At 46.5% G+C, this 20684-nt stretch overlaps 1 protein-coding gene across 1 annotated transcript in view; it reads right to left on the bottom strand.

The window, feature by feature from the left end:
* Nucleotides 1–20684, bottom strand: part of DSCAM (DS cell adhesion molecule) — a 526318-nt gene that overhangs the window by 2252 nt on the left and 503382 nt on the right. Inside the window, exons 31-32 of the mRNA XM_058661256.1 lie at nucleotides 17987–18184; nucleotides 15636–15938 (exon numbers count right to left, since the gene is read on the bottom strand). Coding sequence (XP_058517239.1) covers nucleotides 15636–15938; nucleotides 17987–18184 — 501 coding nt within the window. The remainder of the gene's footprint in view (nucleotides 1–15635; nucleotides 15939–17986; nucleotides 18185–20684) is intronic.

The raw sequence follows: 20684 nt of genomic DNA, 5'->3' as shown, positions 1-20684 counted from the left end.
ACCTCAGGAAACAGAGTGTACAATGGAACCATGAACTGTGAGTGCAAATTTTGGTGACAAAAGATAATGGGTTTGGAGGAATCAAGATGGCAGAATAAGGTAAGGACACATTTCAATGGATGGAGAAACATTTAATCAGGATGAAGCAGAGAGGACACATTCTAGGAAATAGGAAAGGACAGAACAACAGCAGAGGGGTACCTGGAGACTGACAGACACAGGAAAGCAGCGGACACAATGGTGTGGTGTTGCAGAGACTGATACTCCAGTGGCATTCAGCTAACAACGATCTGAACTCCACCAGCAACCAGGTGGGAAGGGATTTTCTCTGGGAGCTTGGGAGGTGAACCCAGACAAAGAACTGTCCATCCTGCTGGTCCGTTTGATTTGACCAGGAGCAGAGACAGAGCAGCACATCCCAGACAGGCAGTGCGAGAACAGGGTGGATTTCACAGCCCAGTCAGCCTCCTAGAGCCGAATTGGGCACCATTTTGCTTAAGGAAGCAAAGGCAAGGGAAAGGACAGAGCATATGCTGAGCTGGGAGTGAATTCATTTCTGACTCAGTGAACTGCATCAATGTGGCATTCTACAGGTTCCACCCAAGACAGGTCTGGGTAGCCCTCAGACTTGATAGCCAGCAGATCAAGAACTCTAGTACTGGCACGTCAGGCACTATTTTGTACAGTGTGGCGAAAGTTTTAGAACTGCAGGGGACAACAGTGAACTGTGTATGTGCTGAGCTCACGAGAACTCACTGAGTTCCGTGGATCACACTGGTCCCACAGGAAAATAACACTGACTGTGGCATCGTATGGATCAAAACAGGTCCATGTGGCACCCAGACCTAATGTCCAACAGGTTCCAGCAATATCAGCACCACCAACAACTTAGCTACATAGGACACCTGGTGTCTCCCTAATCCTGGGATCTGGTCCAACCGAAAGTGGGAGAAAGTTTGCAGAGACCACAGTGCAGCCTCAGCACGGTATCACAGGAGGTGGAGAGTGGTGAGCCAGGAGCTGGGGTTACGGAGACGACGGTGGAAATCTAACAATAAAAACCCAGACCTGGAACTCACTGGAGGCAGTGGCACAATTGGCTGCAAGCAAAGAGCTGTGTACCAATTGCAATTAATAAAACTGAACTGTAGATCTGTGGGTGACACAGTTTAGAAAACTGCCCCAAGGAGAAGACTCTCATAACTAGAAGTACAGTGACTGAAAGAAGAGACAGAGGCACAATGAATATTAATGAAGACTCCCCTGCAATGGAGCAAAACTCTTTGCCAACCTCAGAGTTCACTGAGTAAGACATCGAGAAAATGGGGGACACAGAATTCAAAGCACTTGTTATAAAGCTTCTGATCAATAATGAGAAGCACATACAAGAGTTCAAAGAATTTAAGGAATATTTTACACAAGAAATAGCAGCAATAAAAGAAATCAAGGCTGATACATCAGAAATTAAGAACACAGTAGAGCAAATTAAAAGTACAATGGAGAGTCTCCAAAGTAGAAGGAAGCAAGCAGGAGAAAGAATCTCAGAATTGGCAGATATTTCCTGTCACCAGGGGGAAGCAAACAAAAAGATGGAAGCAGGCCAAAAAAAATATTCAAGAATTGAAAGACACCATTAAAAGGCCTAATATAAGAGTTATGGGAGTCCCAGAAGGTGCAGAAAGAGAAATTGGTTTTGCAAATATATTTAATGAAATGATAAAGGCAAATTTCCCTAATCTAGAGAAAGAATTGGGAAACAAAATCCAGGAGGGGCACAGAACTCCCAACAGGCTTGACCAAAAGCGATCTTCACCAAGACACATGATCATCAAGCTCTCTTCAATCCAACATGAGGAAAAAATTCTTAAATGTGCACATGAAAAAAATCAGTTGACATATAAAGGAATGCCAATTAAACTCACAGGAGACCTATCACAGGAAACTCTACAGGCAAGAAGAGAATGGAGCGACATATTCCAGATTCTAAAAGAAGAAAAATTGTTGCCCCAAAATAACCTATTCAGCAAAGCTTTCTTTTGTCTTTGAAACTGAAAAAAAAATCTTCCACAGTAAAGAAAAGTTAAAAGAATTTGCCTCTTCCAAACCTGCCCTACAAATGATACTTCAAGATGTTCTCTTGACAGAGAAGACGAATAGCACCCACCAAAACCAAAGGCAAATGGGAAGAACATCCCAGTAAAATGACAACAGAAGACTAAACCAATGAACAACCCATTCTTAAAATGACAGGACCAAAGTACCACCCATACATATTAAACTCTGAATGTAAATGGCTTAAGCTCAATCAAACATCATAGATTAGTAGACTGGATTAAAAAACAAAACCCATCTATTTATTGTCTAGAAGGGACACACTTCACCAACAAAAATCAGCAGAAACTATATCGCATGGGTTTTGATGTTTTTGGTTAGTTTCATCTCTTCAAAAACCCTTTCTTCTGATTAAATTATTCAATGACTCATAGATCATAGAGTAGCATCATTTTCTTCAAGAAGGTTCTTGATTTTCTCTTTCATTTCTTCAGCGACACATTTGTCATTCAGTAGCATGTTATTTAACTTCATGTTGTTGTTAATTTTTTTCTTCCTGTTGGTGATTTTGTTTTGTGGCTTTTCATTTAAGGGGATGTATGGTAGATGTATAATGGAGACTGTCATAACGAGTAACATGTTATTTAACTTCATGGCATTGCAAATTTCCATTTTTCTTCCTATTGTTGATTTTGTATTGTGACTTTTCATTTAAGAGGATGTAGTAACTGTGAAATGGAGACTAACATATCCAGATGTGAGGATACAATGTAGTATGCATCTCTACTTCCAGACAAAGATTGACTCCCAATGAAACTGTTTACTATATCTTGACAACAGGATGCTGGACTCTCTGCTATTGTCCATGCCCGCAATGATGGAAGTATGACTGTGTATGAAGAACTATACTTTAGTAATAATATAGAGGAACTAGGTGTGTGTGGGGAATTGTTAGGGGGTAAGGGAAATCCCAGGAGTTTATGGAATTTTATCAAAAAATGATAATAATAATAATAATAAATAGAAAAGCTTAAAAAAAGATGATGGGTTTGTTTAATGAGATTGGTGATATCCAAGAGCTGAAATCTAGTGTGCCTTTCCCCTTCCTAACACATCTCTAGCATAGCTAGAATCCGAATCTAAAATAACAGAACATTTCTGTTTCTTTTACTTCAAAACATTTCCCATTTTCCTTTGTTCCCTGTAAGCTCAGGACAGCCGACCAAGCTGTTCTCAGCCTCTCCCTGTGGGCCCTCAGGCTTTGGTGACCCTGGGCAGAGGATGGCAGCTTTGGTGACCCTGGGCAGAGGATGGCAGCTTTGGTGACCCTGGGCAGAGGATGGCAAATTTGCTGGAATCAAACAAGAGTTGCCACAAGCGGACCGAGTGTTGGCAATAGGATGTGGGAGGTGGGGGCTGAGGCAGCGATTTCAAGCCCAGGACCTTGGAGCCTGTCTTTGAGTTTTGCAGTGAAAGAGAATCACCAGGTAAGTTGGAGAGGGACACTTAATGGTGTGGGAGGACCAGAAATAAATCAGACCAAGACAGGTGCTGAAAGCTTCATCTTACATGACAGAAAAGAACATCAGAATGTGTTCAGATGCTGCTCCTTCAGAAATTCCCCCTATGGTAAGAGAGATGGTGATATTATTCTTGAGATTTTTTTTTGTAACTGAATAACTTCTATGTCCTTGTATTACCTTGTCAGGCCACTTGGTATTTATGATTCTAAAACCCACTTAGCATTTTCCCATTGACATTTTCTGGATGTCTTTATCCTATTAGGTGATGATGGGTAATTATATGATCTCATTAACAATTGCAGCAGGGAGCTCGCTCAGATGACCTCAGCCACACAAAGTCACTCCAGCTCAATGTTGATTTCACACGGTGACTTGGATCAAAGGGAAACCCTGATAATTAATGCCTTGACCGTGACTTGGCCGTGACATCTGTGTAGAAAGAAATGACATCAGCTGGAGAACACCACATTGGATAAAACAAACCAGACCCTTACACAGTGCAGCTGAAATTTTAAAAAAATCAAAAGAAAAAGAAATGCCTTTATATATCAGATTTGCTGCAAATAGTGTTTTGTCAAACTCTGTCATTGACAGAAATTATCTGCTGTATGCTAATCCTACCATCTAAATGATATACTACTCTATATGGAAATATGACTAAACACATACTACTATATTTTACATGCTACCATATGTGTTAAATACTATAGCCTTAATGATTTCATAACTATTTTAAAATGTATCTGATATAAGTCAAATATCCTTGTTTTGATTGTGTGCTGTAGCCCTTGCCTAATCCCACTGGACGACGAAGAGTTCTTGTTTGTGGCTTTATATACCTCGTGGAGTCACTCAGCCCTTGGCTACATCGTAAAAACATGCTCTCCCAAGAAAATAAATAAAACATGAATTTGAAAACAATTTCTACAAAGAAGTGACATAATTTGATGTTCATACAACAGAGATTTGGTTCAGTTGGTGCATTCTCACTTTTGCTTAGGAAAAATGGTGGCGACAGTTCAAATTTTACAGACTAATATCTAATATCTAAAGTTATAAACTAATATGAAATACTTAATATTACGGATGAATGTCCAATTTTATGATATAAGCATAATAGATCACTTGCATCCACCTTGCTCCTGAAAAATGAAGAGATTCAAATTTTAGAGTGAAACATTTCTCAGATGGCATGAGAACACTTTAACCTCGGTTTGTCTTCAGTGAACATGTGCTTTGATTTTCCCTATCGGGATTGAGTCAGGAAAGCATTATTTTATAATCTGAAAGCCATTTTTTGTGAATCAATAAGGCTACTTTGACTAATTTTACAATGTGTGCATTTTGTATATCTATTTTCCTGAAAGGGAATGTTTGTCTTTACTCTTAAATAAAAAAACCATTGAAATGTTCTCTTTTTATTTACACAGCTAATATAATTTTCAGTCATGTTGTCCAAATATTTGAGACAATGTGGAATCCACTTCACTGCACAGTTATTTTAAAATGTAGGTCATGGATGCCTCTTGCTGTTGGTAAGACCCAGCTCAATCCTACACACCCGGCACAGCACACCGGCAGCACATTGTAATGGATTTGGGGATAGGTCGGCCCCAGCAACTCCCTTCTGATTGCACAGGGCTTGTTAACCCCTGCAAGGCAGTAGCGTCTCAGTCCTGGCTGCATTACAGCATGCTCAGGCCTTAGATTGGATGGACACATGTCTGAGATCAAAAGCAAAGCCGGTGGCATCTGTATTCTGCTTTGCTCCCTTAACTTCTTATACTTCTAGCTTGTTCCCAGTTAGCTAAGGCCAGTGAGCTCCTTCCCAAGCTCAGATGAGTGCAAGCATGAGTTACAGAAACTAACAGAGACCCCACCAGGGTCTTTGGGAGTTGAGACCCATTTACTAAGGTTTAGGTTTCAGGAGTCCTGTGTGTGGACTGCAAGCTCCTTCAGGCTCACTCCTAAGGGCCCAGCCCCTTGGTCACAGAAGTGCCAGAAGGGAGAACAAAGGTGGTTGACACCCTTGGGAAAAGAAGTGCTTGGCAAGGCTGAGCTTGGTTCTGAGATAGAACGGAATGCAGAATGGTTGAAGTTGAAATGGAGACAAAGCAGATGTACTAAGAGAAAAGAAGAGGAAGAACAGAAAGAGAGAGGGAGAGAGAGAGAGAATCAGCAAACTCTATGAATGCTGTCAGAATCAATATGGAGTCACTTGTGTCAGTCCTAACAAGAAGCAATAAAGCTGTGAGACTGAGAAAGTTCTTGCGCATGGTTGCCTGATGGTGACTTACACAGACACTGCAGAACGACAGCCTTCCACAAAGGACAGCACAACCCGGTCTGCCTTCAAGGGCATCTGCCCAGCAACTCTTCCCTGGGAGATTTCAAAGGACTTGCAACATTTATGACCATTCTGATTTGTGTCAGTTTCCAACCGCTGAACTTGCTCAGTCCTGCTTCCGTCCACCCCGGCACATGCTAAGCTGCATGCACGCTCTTCTCCTTTCCTGGCTATAAAAAGCCCCCAGCAGGTTTGGATTCTAACTCAGCCCCTGCCTCCTAATTTCACAAATCTCTTCTGCTCCTCCCAAACTGTCTTGATTTTTCTTTGAACCTCATATACAATGTATTGGTTTGTAACCTGTGCATGTGTGGACACACACACACACCCTGAAATAAGCAGAGGAAAGAAACATGAAACCACCAATTCCTGCAGCAGCAAGTGTTGGCGAGGATGAGTCCTGTGCGGAGAATGGCAGGCGGAGAGTAACTAAATGCCAGCTGGGCCCTAGGAGTGTGGCAAAGGACTCCAGAAAGGGGTCAGGATATTGCTGATCATACCTCTCTGTAAGCTTCCGGACATGGCAGCCGCACCCCCACAGCCCTGCCAGAGGTAACCCAGGTGGCTGTTTTGCGACCCTTCTCAAGGGATGAGTATGCTCCAGCCATTAGTGCATGTCTCTGCCTTATTATCTGACATAATGCTGCATTTCTCATGCTGCCCTCTGGGGACCTTCAGGGCCCCTAATGACTCTGGAAGTTCAGATTACATGAGTCAGAGCTGATGTCACCCCAGCTTTAACCACCTTTGCATGCTGCTGTCATTGTCACCTCCTCACCCCCCAGTCCTGAAATGGTACTGAACCTGCCTGCCACCTGACATCTGTCAACAGATTGGTGCTCAAGGCTGAAGCCTCCACAGATGGTGAAAACAAGCCAGGCTGGCTGCCTGATGGTGTGAACACTGCTGGATTTGGACTGAATGGAGCTGAAAAGCAGAGAGCACAACCTCCTCAACAGAGTCTGATGTGCACCTGAGGTTTCAGTGAACTTCAGCTCAGGAAGAAGGATGGCTCGATCGATACTGAAACAGAACCAGAAGGAATCGATTTAGAAACTCTGTTACTGATGTTAATTCCATTAACAAACCCACAGATGGTGGTTCTTGCCCCCTTGGTGGACAGAAACCATCATTCTCAACCTCGGGTGATTTTGCTCCTTGGCTGTAGTGGGGATGTGACAGTGCCTGAAGACACTTTTTGTTGCCGTGATAGTGACATTGATCGGTCACTGGCATTGATTGGTTAGAAGTTAAGGCTGCTGTTCAACACCCTTTGAGGCCCAGAATGGCCCCACACAGCAGAGAATTATATTGCCTCGATTATTGCTGGTGCTGTTGATACAAAAGTCTAGTTTAGTTGATTCTGAGTTCCAAGTGGCTCTTTCTTCTTGGAAAATGTTGAATTCAACCAGAATAAGGACTTGCAGTCCTTAGCCTCAGAATAGCAGTTCTTGGGGAGTTTTAACCTGAGTCTTTCACACAGGAGCACAGGAGATGGGTCCAAGGGAACTCTGCTCCAAAGGCAAATATCCCAGGGTTTCTCCAACTGCTTCAGGTGAGAGGGAGATGAACAAGATGTGAAGAACACTAGACAGAGAGTTGGGGGTTGTGTGTGGGAAACCTATGTCTGTCTCCAGACAGTCTGGGAGCCTACATGAAGCAGCCCCAAGCCCACATGAAGGGGACCCAAGCCTACATGAAGCAGCCCCAAGTCCACATGAAGGGACTCCAAGTCCACATGAAGGGGCTCCAAGCCTACATGAGAGTCTAGCCTGCACTCTGAGCCATGTAGCCTGTGATGCTGGTTAGGTCCATCTGTATTGGGAATTTTGGGATAAGTATGGGACATATGCATGTACTTTTAGGGGTCACAGATTGCTCGGCTCTGGGGTAGCCTTCTTCTCTTGCCATACAGACGTGATGAGTTGGGGACCATGATCTCAGGCATGTACTTTCTCAATGCCACATGAAATGAAGGTGAGTGATCATCCCTGAAAACATGGCTTTCCTCTGGGAACACATGAAAAGCACCATCACCCATTTCTAACCAGGTCTGGTATTCACACTCAGATGGAGGCACATGTTGATGCAAACCTACGCAGCAAGGGATGTCTACCTTGAGCTTCAGCAAAATCCTCAGGGGTCTGACTTCAACATAGGCCAGCTCCAGAGAGCTCATCAGCAAGGGAGCACGGAGCCTGCCTATACTCCAGGCAGCATGGATCTCACACTTTCTTACTTTAATATTGATGCTGCACTATAGTAATGAAAACCTGTAAATGAATCTTCCTTCCCGAACAGCAACCAGGAAAAGTCCTAAATAAATAATGTGAGATTGATATCAGAGGTCTGTGTACAAGGCTGCATTACCATTCCTGGCTTGTACGGTGAAGGCTTCATGCATTTTTCAGAACTCATCGATATTGTGGCCCTCTTACTTGCTGACGAATTTTTCAAAACTACCCCAAGGTACAAAGTCAGGTTTTGAGTTGGTTGCGACTAATGGTTCTACTGAAATAAAGCAGCTCTTACAGCAAGACAGAAATCTCCCTCATATTCATGCTAGTTCAAAGCTCATTTGCAAAAGATTTTTGGAGCACAGAGCGTGGAGGATCCAGCACCTAGGATACCACATGCAGGAACCACCCCCACTCTCCAACTAGATCTGGGCTGCGGACTGGCACATGCTCAGCATAAAGACCTAGCTCAAGCCCACAACATCTCTGTGCATCTTGCCTTGCTGCAGCAGAGAAGCTGAGTTAGAAGGGAACGAGAGAGTCCCAGACACACTGCACAGAGAGGTAGGAGATCAGAGACAGGAGGCTGGAGAGAAGGGTCAGGCTCACCAACGAGTAGGGCTGGTCCTTCGGAGTGCCATGAGAATGGTGTGTGTGTGTTGGGGAGGTACATGCCAGGGTGGCTCTCTTTTCCCTTGCCTCTCTTTTAAAAATTATCTGAAAGGCAGAGTTAGAGAGATAGAGAGTACTTGCACTTGCTCGTTCATTCTCCAAATGGCACAAGAGCCAGTGCTGGGTTAGGCTGAGGCCAGGAGCCTGGAATCTCAATGGGGTCTCCCAAGTGGAGGGGGCAGGGTCCCTAGCATGTGGATATCACCCACTGCTTCACCAGGCACAGTGGCGGGGAACTGGTGGAGCAGCCAGGACTTGAACTGGTAGTCATAGGGAAATGCTGACTCTACAGGTGGTAGCTTAGCTTACTATGCCACAACATCTTGAAATAATGGCCTGTGTCTCCCTGCTCCGGGATGTAGGATGCATTATGATGGGACAGTGGCACAAAACTAACACAGGGTCACATCAAAAGATGTGTCCCCCATGAAGGACTAGCCCCTCGTCCTTCACATTGCATTGGACAGTCACAGCATTTCACATTTCCAGAGGCTGGGTATGAGTGTGAGTGTGCAGGAATACCTATCTCCCACAGCTGAACTTTGTCTCATTTCTTGGACATTCTTGAGATTTGCTTGTGTCAGGTTTTCGGGATCCTTTTCCTATCATTTTTAATATCGCACATCTTCCTGGTCAACAGAGGAGACTGTGAGAAGCGTTTATTTACGGTTTCTGCACTTTACTCTTAAGATCATACCCAGTATCTTTTCATACAGAAAATATTCGATCAACATTTGTTTAATACAGACTGGACAAACGAACATCATATGTGGATCTGTTTTTCCCAGGGCCTGTCTGCAGTGTAGGGGTCTCTGGTCATGGCGCTGAGCTGCTTTATTTGCAGCTTGCAAGCCATGGAGCGTGGGAGCCTCCTTCTAGCTGCTGGGCAGGACACGGGTGCCTTCTTGACTGTCTTGAAAGCACTAGTCCACCAGGGCTCGCCAACAAGCTGACTATGGAAAACAGCGAGCTGTAGATGGGCTTGGGAGTCAGAGCCAAGGACTAGAGCACAGCTCTGGACACAGCGACTGTGTGACGAGCCTGCTCACTGGTGAGGCTGGAAGTCTGGGCTACCGGCGGTGCCTCCTGAAACCAGAGGTTGGAAATAGCAGTGAAGGACCCTACAGACATAGATGCTGAGCTATTATTTTAAGCAAAGAGCTTTGAAACCCTCACAATGAGTCCAGCTGCCATGCTATGTGTCCAACCTGAGATGCAGGTCACAGGAAGGTGCTTGGAGGACTGAACTGAAAACGCCTATCAGGATGATCGGATTTTTCGGATAACCACATTCAAAGATACGAACGTAGAGAGCAGGTGGCAACCGCCACAGCAGAGGCTTGCTGGGGGCTCCAGCTTCTCCCCTAAGTTGAAGTGGAAAATCTGAAGTCTGGATGTGCCTGGCTGCGACCAGGGGCCTCCGGATCTGCATCGGTGATGCCAAGCTCCTTCCAACCCCAGGCTTTTACTTTCCCCCAGCAGGGACCTCCACCCTTTAGCATCTTTCATGGGATTTCTCCATCCCATTGTATACCTCTCACTGCTTGCTAGAAGCCACGTGTCACCCAAAACACTAGAATTCTCTCCTCTTATCTGATTTATAGCTCTCTCTGGCTCTGGCCAGCAGCTGAAACTGTGCTAGTGGACCAGGTAGAGACGTCTGTTCGCCTTCAGGAAATGCGGAGTTCTTAAAGCTGAGCCTTGCCTGGCACCAAACTGCCTAGCTCCCTGAGCAGACCCACTTGTTGAGTGGTCATGAATAACTGTCAGTCAAAGCAAGCCTGAGAATCAGAAGGGTGGAGGCCGGAGCAATTCAGTGTGCTCAAACATGTGTGTGCAGTGACATGTGTGATCAGGAGCAGGTGCATGCACAGGCATTCGCAAAATTTGGACTGGAAAAACCTTTCTCCAGTCCTCAGAATAACCTTCATCATAGAACTTTCAAAATGGAACTTTTGTGATGGGCAAAGAAGAGCAGAGGAAGAACGAGGAGAAGGAAACCCACAACTGCTTGAGAACACTGGCGTGTAAAGCCCTGGCATTGAGGCAGTGGCAGGAGTCTGGGCCAGGCCACCTGTTGCAGCAGAGCTCAAGGCCCCAGTTGTGATGCCGCGAGCATGAGGTTTGGAATGGGGGATTACTTGGCAGTGAAGACTTTCCTGATCTAGGGTTAGTGCGGTGACTCAACACACTAATCCTTCACCTGCTAGCACTGGGATGCCGTATGGGTGCTGCTTGCTGTCATGGCTGTTTGATTCCTGACCCGCTCCTTGCACATACACTTGGGAAAGCAGTGGAGGATGAGCCAAGTACCCGGGTTTCTGCACCCATGTAGGTGACCCGGAAGAAGCTCCTAGCTCCTGGCTTTGGATTGGTTCAGCTCTGGCTAATGCAGCAACTTGGAGAGTGAGCCAGTGGATAGAAGATCTCTCTCTGCCTCTCTGATAAAAATAAATAACTTTTAAATGGTTTTCACAGTCTGTGATTTCATGGTCACACTGTGAGCCATGTAGATTAGAAAAAGAGCTGAGAACGAGCAGGCTGGCATGCATCATTGCCAAGCAAGTCTATACAGAGGTTGACTCTCCCTTCAGGGAGGACTCCTCCAGGTGAGGATTCAGGGCCACAGGCGGCACCTCCAACTGTCTACACTCACTAGTTAAACCCAGATGGCAGGAAGTGACACAGGAGATGACTGGCTCCTAAAAGTAAAATCCAACATATCCTTCCAATAGCTGGTTCCACGATGACTCAATATGTTGGCAGCCGGCGACGGCCATTTCCAGCTGGGAAACCTCACATGCATTCCTGAAAGGAGGCACGGAGGCACACACCTTAAAGCTGGAGCCTGCAGCACGCAGGCACTGAGCTCTAACGCGACTGCCCTGTTAGTGGGCCAGGCCGGATCAGGCTGAGCGTTTGAAGGGTTCAATTGATTGAAGTAAGCTGCATGCAGGGGCATCTCTTGATTACCTAGGGTAAACATCATGAATAAAGCAGCAGTAGTAATCCAAGAATGCTAGCATCTGGTTCAGAGGGCTACCTGAAACCAAGGAAGGGAGTGTAAGCCAAGCACTAGAAGACGAGAGAAACCCAGGGAACTCTGTAGCTCATGGGAACAGGCTTGTTTGAAACACTGAAACAGTTTTCTCTTATGGAAGAAAACAAAAACAATGATTTAGCCTTTTACTTAAAATGCACCAGCCCTAAGATTGCACCAACTTCAACAATAGGATATTATCAAAGACTTAAAGCTGGATTCTCGGCTCACCTTGTGTGTAGAGACTTGTTTCAGAAGGCAGCACCACTTCTCTAGGGAAGATTCCATTTTGCTTTGCTCAGGACAAGAAAGGTTGAGCTGCTGCCTGGGATGCCAGCATCCTGCCTGAGCCCTTGTTCCCGTCCCGGACACTCCACCTCCACCCAGCTCCCTGTTCATGCTTTTGAGAAAACAACGAAGATTCTCTGCGCATTCATTTGGGAGCCCAGGATGGATTTCCTGGCTTTGGGCTGACCCACAGCAGGCTGTTGCAGCCATGTGGGAATTGAGCCAACAGACAGAGAACTCTCTCTCTCTATTTTTCCCTCTCTCACAGTCTCCCTGCCTCTGAAATTGATAAATGAATGTTTTAAAAAATAAAGAAAATAATTCACTTCTTTAAAAGCATGCTGGAAAGCTGATTTAGTCCTCTTGTATTTTTAAAAATATTTATTTATTTATTTAGTGCATAGAGAGAAAAGGGGGGGGGACTATAAAGAGGGAGAGAAAGCTTCCATTTACACATACAATCCCCCAAAGGCTGTAATGGCTAAGGACTGGGCCAGGATGACGGCAGGAGACTGAAATTCCATCCAGGTCTTTCAGGTGGGTGACAGAGCTTCAATTACTTTGGGCCATCTTCTGCTGTTTTCCCAGGGACATTAGAAGGGAGCTGGATCAGAAGCGGAGATCTGAGAGTTAAACCAGCGCTTCCATGGGATGCCAGTGCTGCAGGTAGCAGCGTGACCCCATGCCACATCACCTGTGCCTCCCTTGCAGGTGACAAATGATTTCCAGTAGTTGAAATACTCTCCTCAATAGGTCCATCTTGGCATCGGCACAGTCATTCAATACTAGCAAGAACATACCACACGTCAGACACAGTGTTGTGTGTATAAATGTAACATCCCTATTTGATTTAGAAATAATCCTTGTGTAACACATGTGAAGATAACTTAGCCATACTCAGACCAAGTACATATCACTTTATCCTGAGGTGCAAAAATTTAAAAGCATGAGTCCTGTTTTCTGTGAATGAAGAGACGAAAGAAAAGGCAAGGTGAGGAAAAGAATTCTCAAAAAGAAGAGCTCATACTGAGACACTTGAGATGATGACGAAACAGATCATGACCAGTGCGATCTGTAGCCGTGAGGGGCAAAGGGTCTGGCTTCCAAGCACACCTCCAGGAGCTGCTACTTTGACACACCCTGAAGTCAACAGGATAACAAATTGCAACCTTGCACAGTGTCGCAGCCAATGGGGCAACAGAACAGCTTGTACATGGTGAGATATTTTCCTAAAGCCTAGTAAATGTTTGAGAATTCTGGAGTGCACCAAACAATGTGCGAACATTGGGACAAACATTGATTAAATGAATCATTCCTCTCCAGAGATACAAAATCGATTTTCGTCATCTAAAGAAAGCGTTAAGGCAGGCACGCCTTTGTTGGGGATCTCTCAGCTGCCGGTGTCGATCCAGGGGACAGTGCCTCGGACCAAGTTTGAGCTTTCTAACCATATTGATCCAGCACAGGGAGCAACGCGTCATCCCTCAGAAGACCTCAAACCTGTCGCTCTGAAAAAGCACAAACAGGATGGTCATCTAACAGAAGCTCAGCTAATGACCTAAATCTTTTTAGCTAAAGCTGATGGCATGAGGGGCAGTGACTTAGATGGAAAGCATCCCTAAACGTCCCTGAAGTCAGCAGTACAGAAAGGAAGTGAGCACTTACAGAATTTGAAGAGCCCCTGAGAGGAAGTGCAAGCAAGACCTTAGGAGTCTCTTAGGGATTCTGACAATCTCCTCAACAAGACAACACAGACAAGATTCCAGTTCTTGGGTATTTTCTCTGCTAACCATGGATTCTGCATGATGCTTCATGCACCTGGCACCCAGCCACCTCGAGGCTCCCATGGGATGCCAGTTCTACAGATGCCACAACGGAAACCTAGCAAACCTAAACCTCATGCCGCAAGCTCATTTTCTCTTTTCCCGGCTTCCTTTAGGCTGATGAGCCACCACAAAAACCCTAGCATTTCCTCTGCATTTCTTGTGCATTTGTCTTGCAACAATTGAAGAAAAATACTTGAAATCAAAACACCCCCAGATAACAACTGGTCCTTCACCATTGGGAGGCAGACAGAATGGAAATAAATGAAGTCATCATTCTTTATTGTAGGCTGGCATGGGACATGAGCTACTGCATAGATGATTCTTAGTGTATATATTTTATGCATTTTTAAGACACATTTCAGCTGGGCCTTCTGCCATAAAACCCAAGGGAATTGTAATGATTCACGAGCGAATATAAACGATTCTGAAATAGAACTGGGATAGCAGTTCAGGAAATGAATAAAACAAGAGACACAAGTGGGTTCTGCCACACTGGGTAGGCCAGTACGTGAAGGAAGGCCTTTGGAGCTGTTTCAGGGTGGGAAAGATGCAGTGATTCTTCAGAGACCGGACATGTCTGCCACAAGTTAGTTTTATTTGCAAATTTCAAAGCCAATATCTAAAAGTTGAGTTTCTATATCAAACCAGCAGTTCTGGCTTCTTGTCAAACCAACATTCAGAGCAGGCCCCCACTTCCATCTGAGGTCAGCTAACAGGAGCTTGCTGATTCTTCCTTTAGTTGTCTGTGAATGTCACTGTCCTTGTACGCCATCACCCCTTGACCCTGCTCCCACACATGTACCTTCTAGTCCAGCCTCTGCAGGCACGAGACCCCGCAGCTGTCACTCCCAAACTCAATACAATCACAGCTGCTCACCTTCAAGACCAAAGCCCTGGCTCACCTGACCTCTTACAGGATCTTCTACCTTCCATCGCTCAGTGAAATCAAGGTGCACACACTGGCTCTTGGTGACAGCTGTCCCCCTTTGCCAAACCCTCAGGATGACAGCTCAAGGAGAATACCTCTCATGTTTCTTCTCACCCAGGCTTCTCTTAGGCCTGTGTGCCAAGGGCTCTGTGACTCTTGAACACAGAGTACAGCAGAGCTGATGCTGTGTGTCTGCATGCCTTGGGCTGGGTAGGGCTCAAGTGTATTTCCTAAAGTTTTCTGGGTGGGCGCCTGGTGACTGCTAATAAGAGAACAGGACCTTCAGAAAGTTGAGTTTAGTTGTGGTGGGTTTTCTCCTTGGAAGGATCACCCCAAGTGATCAGAGAGAGAGCTGGCTTCCTCTGTGGCTGTGTGGCCTGTACCTTTCACATGCACCCCCACCACTGCAGTGCCATCTGCCTCAAGGCACTCCCCCCACCGCTGAGTGGATGCCAGCATACACTCCTGAGCCTCCAGCGCAGCGGGCTGCACACACCTCTTTTCTTCCCAGACCTCTCCAGTGTCAGGTACTTTATTAAAGGCATGCAAAAGCAACTCACAGTTTCCAATGGTGAGAAACCACTGAGACACTCACCATGTGACAGCCATTAACAGAACACCCTCCAGGGTGGGCACTACGGAGCTGGGCTCCCAGGATGGACAGGTGTGACCCCAGAAGATACCCTGCCCTATGCCACCGCAGTCCACCCACTGCCCCTCACCTGGCCGATGTGCCTTTGGAACTGCCATGTTCATCACCCGTCCTCCATCCTGAGGTTTGGGGGGGGATGCAGTAAACCTGCAGATGCCCGACTCCGAAGGGGTGCTGGAGGTCAGACTGTCCGTGTACTCATTGGTCCCTGCCGTCAACTGTTCAGATGACGTGTCGGATATGAAGCACTCTGTGATGGTGAACTTGGCGTGCCTCAACTGCTCTTCCATTTTGGCGTGCTCGTAGGCCCTGGCCAGTTCTTCATACGTGGAGGAGGCACTTTCTGTGGAGACCATGCTGCTTCTTGCTCGATCTACAGTGAGAAAAGTGAGAGGAGAAAGTCCCCCAGGTAAGCGGTGACACCCCATGTCCCCCCAGGTGTGCAGCCATTTCTTTTTGGTAGGAGTCCTCTCCATCAGAGGAGGTTGCTCTGTCATTCACTTTTTAAGCCTACTTATTTATGGATTTAGTTTGTTTTAAAGGCATTGTGGAAAAGAGGGGAAGAGAGAAAAAGAAAAGGAGAGATTTTCCATTTGCTGATTCATTCACCAAATGGCTGCAACAGCTTGGGATGGACCAGGTTGAAGTCAGGAGCCAGGGAATCCAAGCTGGTCTCCCACGTGGGTGGCAAGAGCCCAGGCGCTTAGGCCATCTTTTGCTCCCTTCACCAGGCACATTCAGGGAGTTTCATCGGAAGTGCAGTGGCCGGGCCTCCAACTGAAGTTCACGTGGAATGCCAGAGTCACAAATGGGGCTTAACCCACTGCACCCGAGGCTGACCCTGGCACTGTCATTCTGAAACCATATCCCTAACTCGCAGCCAATTTAGCACAGCCAACCTGTGTTTCAATTGAATCTCTGTAGTTAGACATTCCTAGCCTGGGGTCTTTTCATAAAGAGCTAAGGCAACCTCGTGAACAAATTTCACCTTTAGTGCAAATACACTTCGGGGTGCAGTGTGCATAAGTGGCACTGTGCTCCACTCCCTGCTCTGACCTGAAACTCCTTCTGGACCACTCAGACTCTAATTGGTACCAGTGAGTTTTCCCTGACCTTCACTTGGGAAGGGAGCCATGATCAAGACAGGATACAAAGATGCCACTCTGCATAGGGATCGACTACTAGGCAGAGGGGTCTCCCAGCCCCTGGAAATTTCATCCTTTGTGACTGCCACCATCCGTGGGGATGAGAAACAGCCAGGACAAAGTCTGGTACCTGTGGCCTTGGAACTGGGCCACAATGTTCTGGGCAAGGAATCCTCTGCATTTCAAAGTCAATAAAAAGTTTGGATGCCAGCTCTGAGCAAGTCTGGCATGCTTTAAAGAGCAGTGATTGTCAGAAAAATGAATTTGCGGGATGCGCTGCCTTGGGAACATTGTTTTTGAAGTATTTCATCAGAACAAAAGAAAATGAGTATTAAAATTTCCTGCAGCTATTAGGCACAGATATAATTTCTCTTCAAAATTTAAGAGAGGGAGGCGGGCGGCCCATGCTATTCTTAGGTGTTGTCTTCTCTGAGAAGTGAAATCCTGGTGGCTGATGCCAGGCAAGATGACTTGCCTTAGAATTGACTCTGTTCATTGTAAGGGGACCAGCCTGTGTTGCCCTGAAGGGTGCTGTGACCTCATCACCTAACGTCAAGTACAACGCCTTAATCCTGATGATGAGAGTGGGTCAGATGCCGTTGGAACATAAGCGGCAATTATTGCAATCATTTCATGTGGGTGCAAAATGTTAGATGTCTGCCTTTATCCTCGTGGGGATAGGAATGGGAAGGAGAGAGCCGCATAGGTCTGGGAGCAACCTCTGCGCAGCACATTGTGCCTCCTGATCCCCTCCTGCAGCATGCACTGGGACGTGTGTGCGCAGGGAATGCTACAATGGCTCTAGTATGAACCAGTATGGCCTTGTGGCATAGCAAATAAAGCAGTGGCCTGCAGTGCCAGCATTGGATATGTTAGTTCAAGTGCCAACTGCTCTAATTCTCTTAGCCTATTGCTAACGGCTGGAAAAATAACCCAGAACTTCAGTCCCTGTACCCACATGGCAGATCAAAAAGAAGCTCCTGGCTGCTGGCTTTGGATTGGCCTTGCTCTGGATGTCTTAGCCATCTGGGGAGTGAATCAGTAGATGGAAGACTCCTCTCCGTCTACCCCTCCTCGCACTCTGTAGCTCTGTCCTTCAGATTTAAAAACAATAACAAAAATACTGGCTTGACCATTTGGAAGTGACCTTCAATAGAGAATGAGGACACAGCAGGGAAGTTCTGGCTCCTCTTGACCCACACCCAACCACAGTGCCCAGGGGAGCCCTCACGTGGGCCAGGGCAAGGCAGGCCATGCGGCTCCCCCAGGGCCATACCTGTGTCTTGTGAGGGACTGACACTGTAGCTGTCACTCTCCTTGTCCACGGATCCTGTAGCCCTGGGGGTGGGCAGCCTCCAGTCTGTGGTAAGGGTGTGTGCTGAGATGGTGGGGTGTGGTCTGTTGAGGGTCCACTGGCTGGCGTACCGATTCCTGGCAGTGGGTCCTGCCTTGGCGTTCCTCCTGGTGGTGGGATCTGTGGAGACCCAAGAATCGTGTCTGTCTTTGCCCCAGGTGAACTCGGTTGGCGCTGGGGTATGGAGGGGAAGACCAAGGGGTAGGACAACACTTCCTCCTTTGCCCCCTCTCTTGGCCTCTCCTCTCAGGAGCACACTTCCTGTCTCTAAGGCTCTGAAGTATTCCTGGGATACTTAGGCATTGGAGAAGTCCTGCTGGAGAAAACATTCTATTTGCAATCAGAACTCCTAGCCATGCAACTTTGTGACCTGGTGCAGGTAGTTTAAATTTGCTGAGAATCATGGTCTTCTGCAAAGGGAGGGATGATCTGGGTGTAACATCTCCCTGCGACTACCTGCCTGGAGTTCTACCCTGAGGTGCTGTGGGGGCTGATTGCTGTGTCCCAAAACCAGGAGCTTAGAGAGGTGGTTGTATCTGCAGACAGGGGGATTGCAAGGGTGACTAGTTTGGAGGAGGTCATGCTAATTAAACCTAATTTGTGTTCTGACAAGATGAGATTATAATATAGACACAGGAGGAGAGAGCACATGACAGCTTTAACTGCCAGCCATGGAGTGCCAAGGCTTGTTGCCCATTTGTCAGAAGCCAGGAGGGAGGGCCCCTTGCAGGCTCCCCAGGAGCATAGCCTTGGGTGCACCTTGATTCTGGTCTTGTGGAAGTGTTTTTATGCCACCCAGGTTGTGGTACTCTGAGTACCAAGCCCTCAGAGTCACTCATTGCAATGATCGTGACCGCTTCATCATTGAACTGCACTGCCAGCTACTACAATGCAGGGAACAGACCTTTTTCGTCTTAATATTCTCTCATCCCTTTCCATGTGGTTACTCATATCCCCAACCAAATGGTTCAAATCAACAAATAGGACTCGGAGCACTAGGTAAAAAACAGTGCACAGATTTCCTGAAAGTGCCGCCGTCAAAAACACACAGATCATCGGAGGCACTGCCTGAGGCCAAATGGGCTTCATTTTCCATAATTCTAGACTCAAAGACAGCAAGGCGATACGCAGGCTGGGTTTTCAGGTAAACTGGGAAAAGGGAAATGCCAAGATCGAGGTATGTTGGACCCTCAAGGGGACCACCGTCTTATCTTTTCTGGAATCCTGTGGAAGAACGGAGAGGTCCAGTCACTTGGGATGGTTATTTGGGAGCTCTGGCCTGAAGGTTCCTTAAGGTCCCAGATGCAGATTCTCCATCTGCGAATTCTCTGCTTCCCAGGAGGAGTGTGATGCTGTTATGTCAAGAGGGCCTGGCCACTTCTAAACATCGCAGTTTGTCTTCACTGCTCAGCACACACGGAGCCAAGCGGATGGTGCCAATCCAAGAGACATGGTTGCAAGCACTTTTTGACTTATTCTCAGGAGTCTAGTTGTCTCTGCAGGACACAGGCCAGGGTCTGCCTCTGGCCCCTTGCCATATTCCCTGGCAAGCAGTTTCCTAAAGGGTTTGATACAGGCAAGGCTCAGAGAAAAGCCAGCTGGTTCAGACATCCCCTGCAAATTGAGTGCACATGACTTCATCCTAGGAATCGGAGTTTTCCAGAATGATGTCCCAGGGGCAATAGCTTAGTTATGTATTCACGTTGGGTTAGAAGGGCCTGATCCTGACAGGTGATGGGAGAGTTCTCTTTGTAAATGGAAGATTTCCTCTTTGCAAGTTTCGAGTTACTGGACTTTGAACCTCATCCATCATTCCATGATAGTGGGAAGGACCGTTAAAATGGCAACAAAATCAATAATATTTTAAGATTTCCTGGATCATCCAAAGACTCAGTCTTGGTATATATTCTCTGAGGCATTGATTTTAGGACACATCTCATCCCTTACTTGCAAAAATTCCACAGGGGACTTTATTCAAAGATTGTCTTTTTCTTGGCTTTGATTGGAATGTAAATGAACAGACAGCACTCAGCTCTCTGGACACAACAAGGTGTGCATGATGACGGTGCTGCACCACTGGAATGCTTGGCGAGAGGTCCTCCACGAGACAGAAAAACAGCATCACGGGGAGCAGGCTGTCTCCCAAGCACTATGGACCTGATGAGTGGGGCTTAAAGAAGTGGAGCTCGTTATTTAAATGCTAATGAATCCTTTCCCCCAAATTACTCAGTCCCTTACATAACTTTTCAGGATTCTCATTTTTATTCTTCTTTAAGTTCCTTGCAACTAAAGCTGTGGATGATTGTAAGTCCTGGCATGGGTGCTGGGTGGGAGTTATGCCTGCCCCCGGCTCCGACTCACATTACATATGCAGTTAGATCCTTGCTTGTGCTGCCCGGCCTGGTCTTACTCCTCAGAGGTGGGGTAGGATGTTACTCTCACTGCCCCTTTCCTGTTTGGAAAATCCCAAGAGGAAGTCACACCTGCCAGCAGCTCTGCTCAAGCCAGAGCTCTTCTCCACACAACTGTGTTCAGTGTTTGTTTCCTTATTCTTTCCTACATGAGAGTAACTCGTCTGTGGCCTGATAATGTCGAAAACACAGACCAAGGTATTACCTTC

The sequence above is a fragment of the Ochotona princeps genome, chromosome 3, assembly GCF_030435755.1.
Source record: "Ochotona princeps isolate mOchPri1 chromosome 3, mOchPri1.hap1, whole genome shotgun sequence".
In the NCBI taxonomy this organism is placed as follows: Eukaryota; Metazoa; Chordata; class Mammalia; order Lagomorpha; family Ochotonidae; genus Ochotona; species Ochotona princeps.
This window is presented reverse-complemented; position numbering and strand designations above follow the sequence as displayed.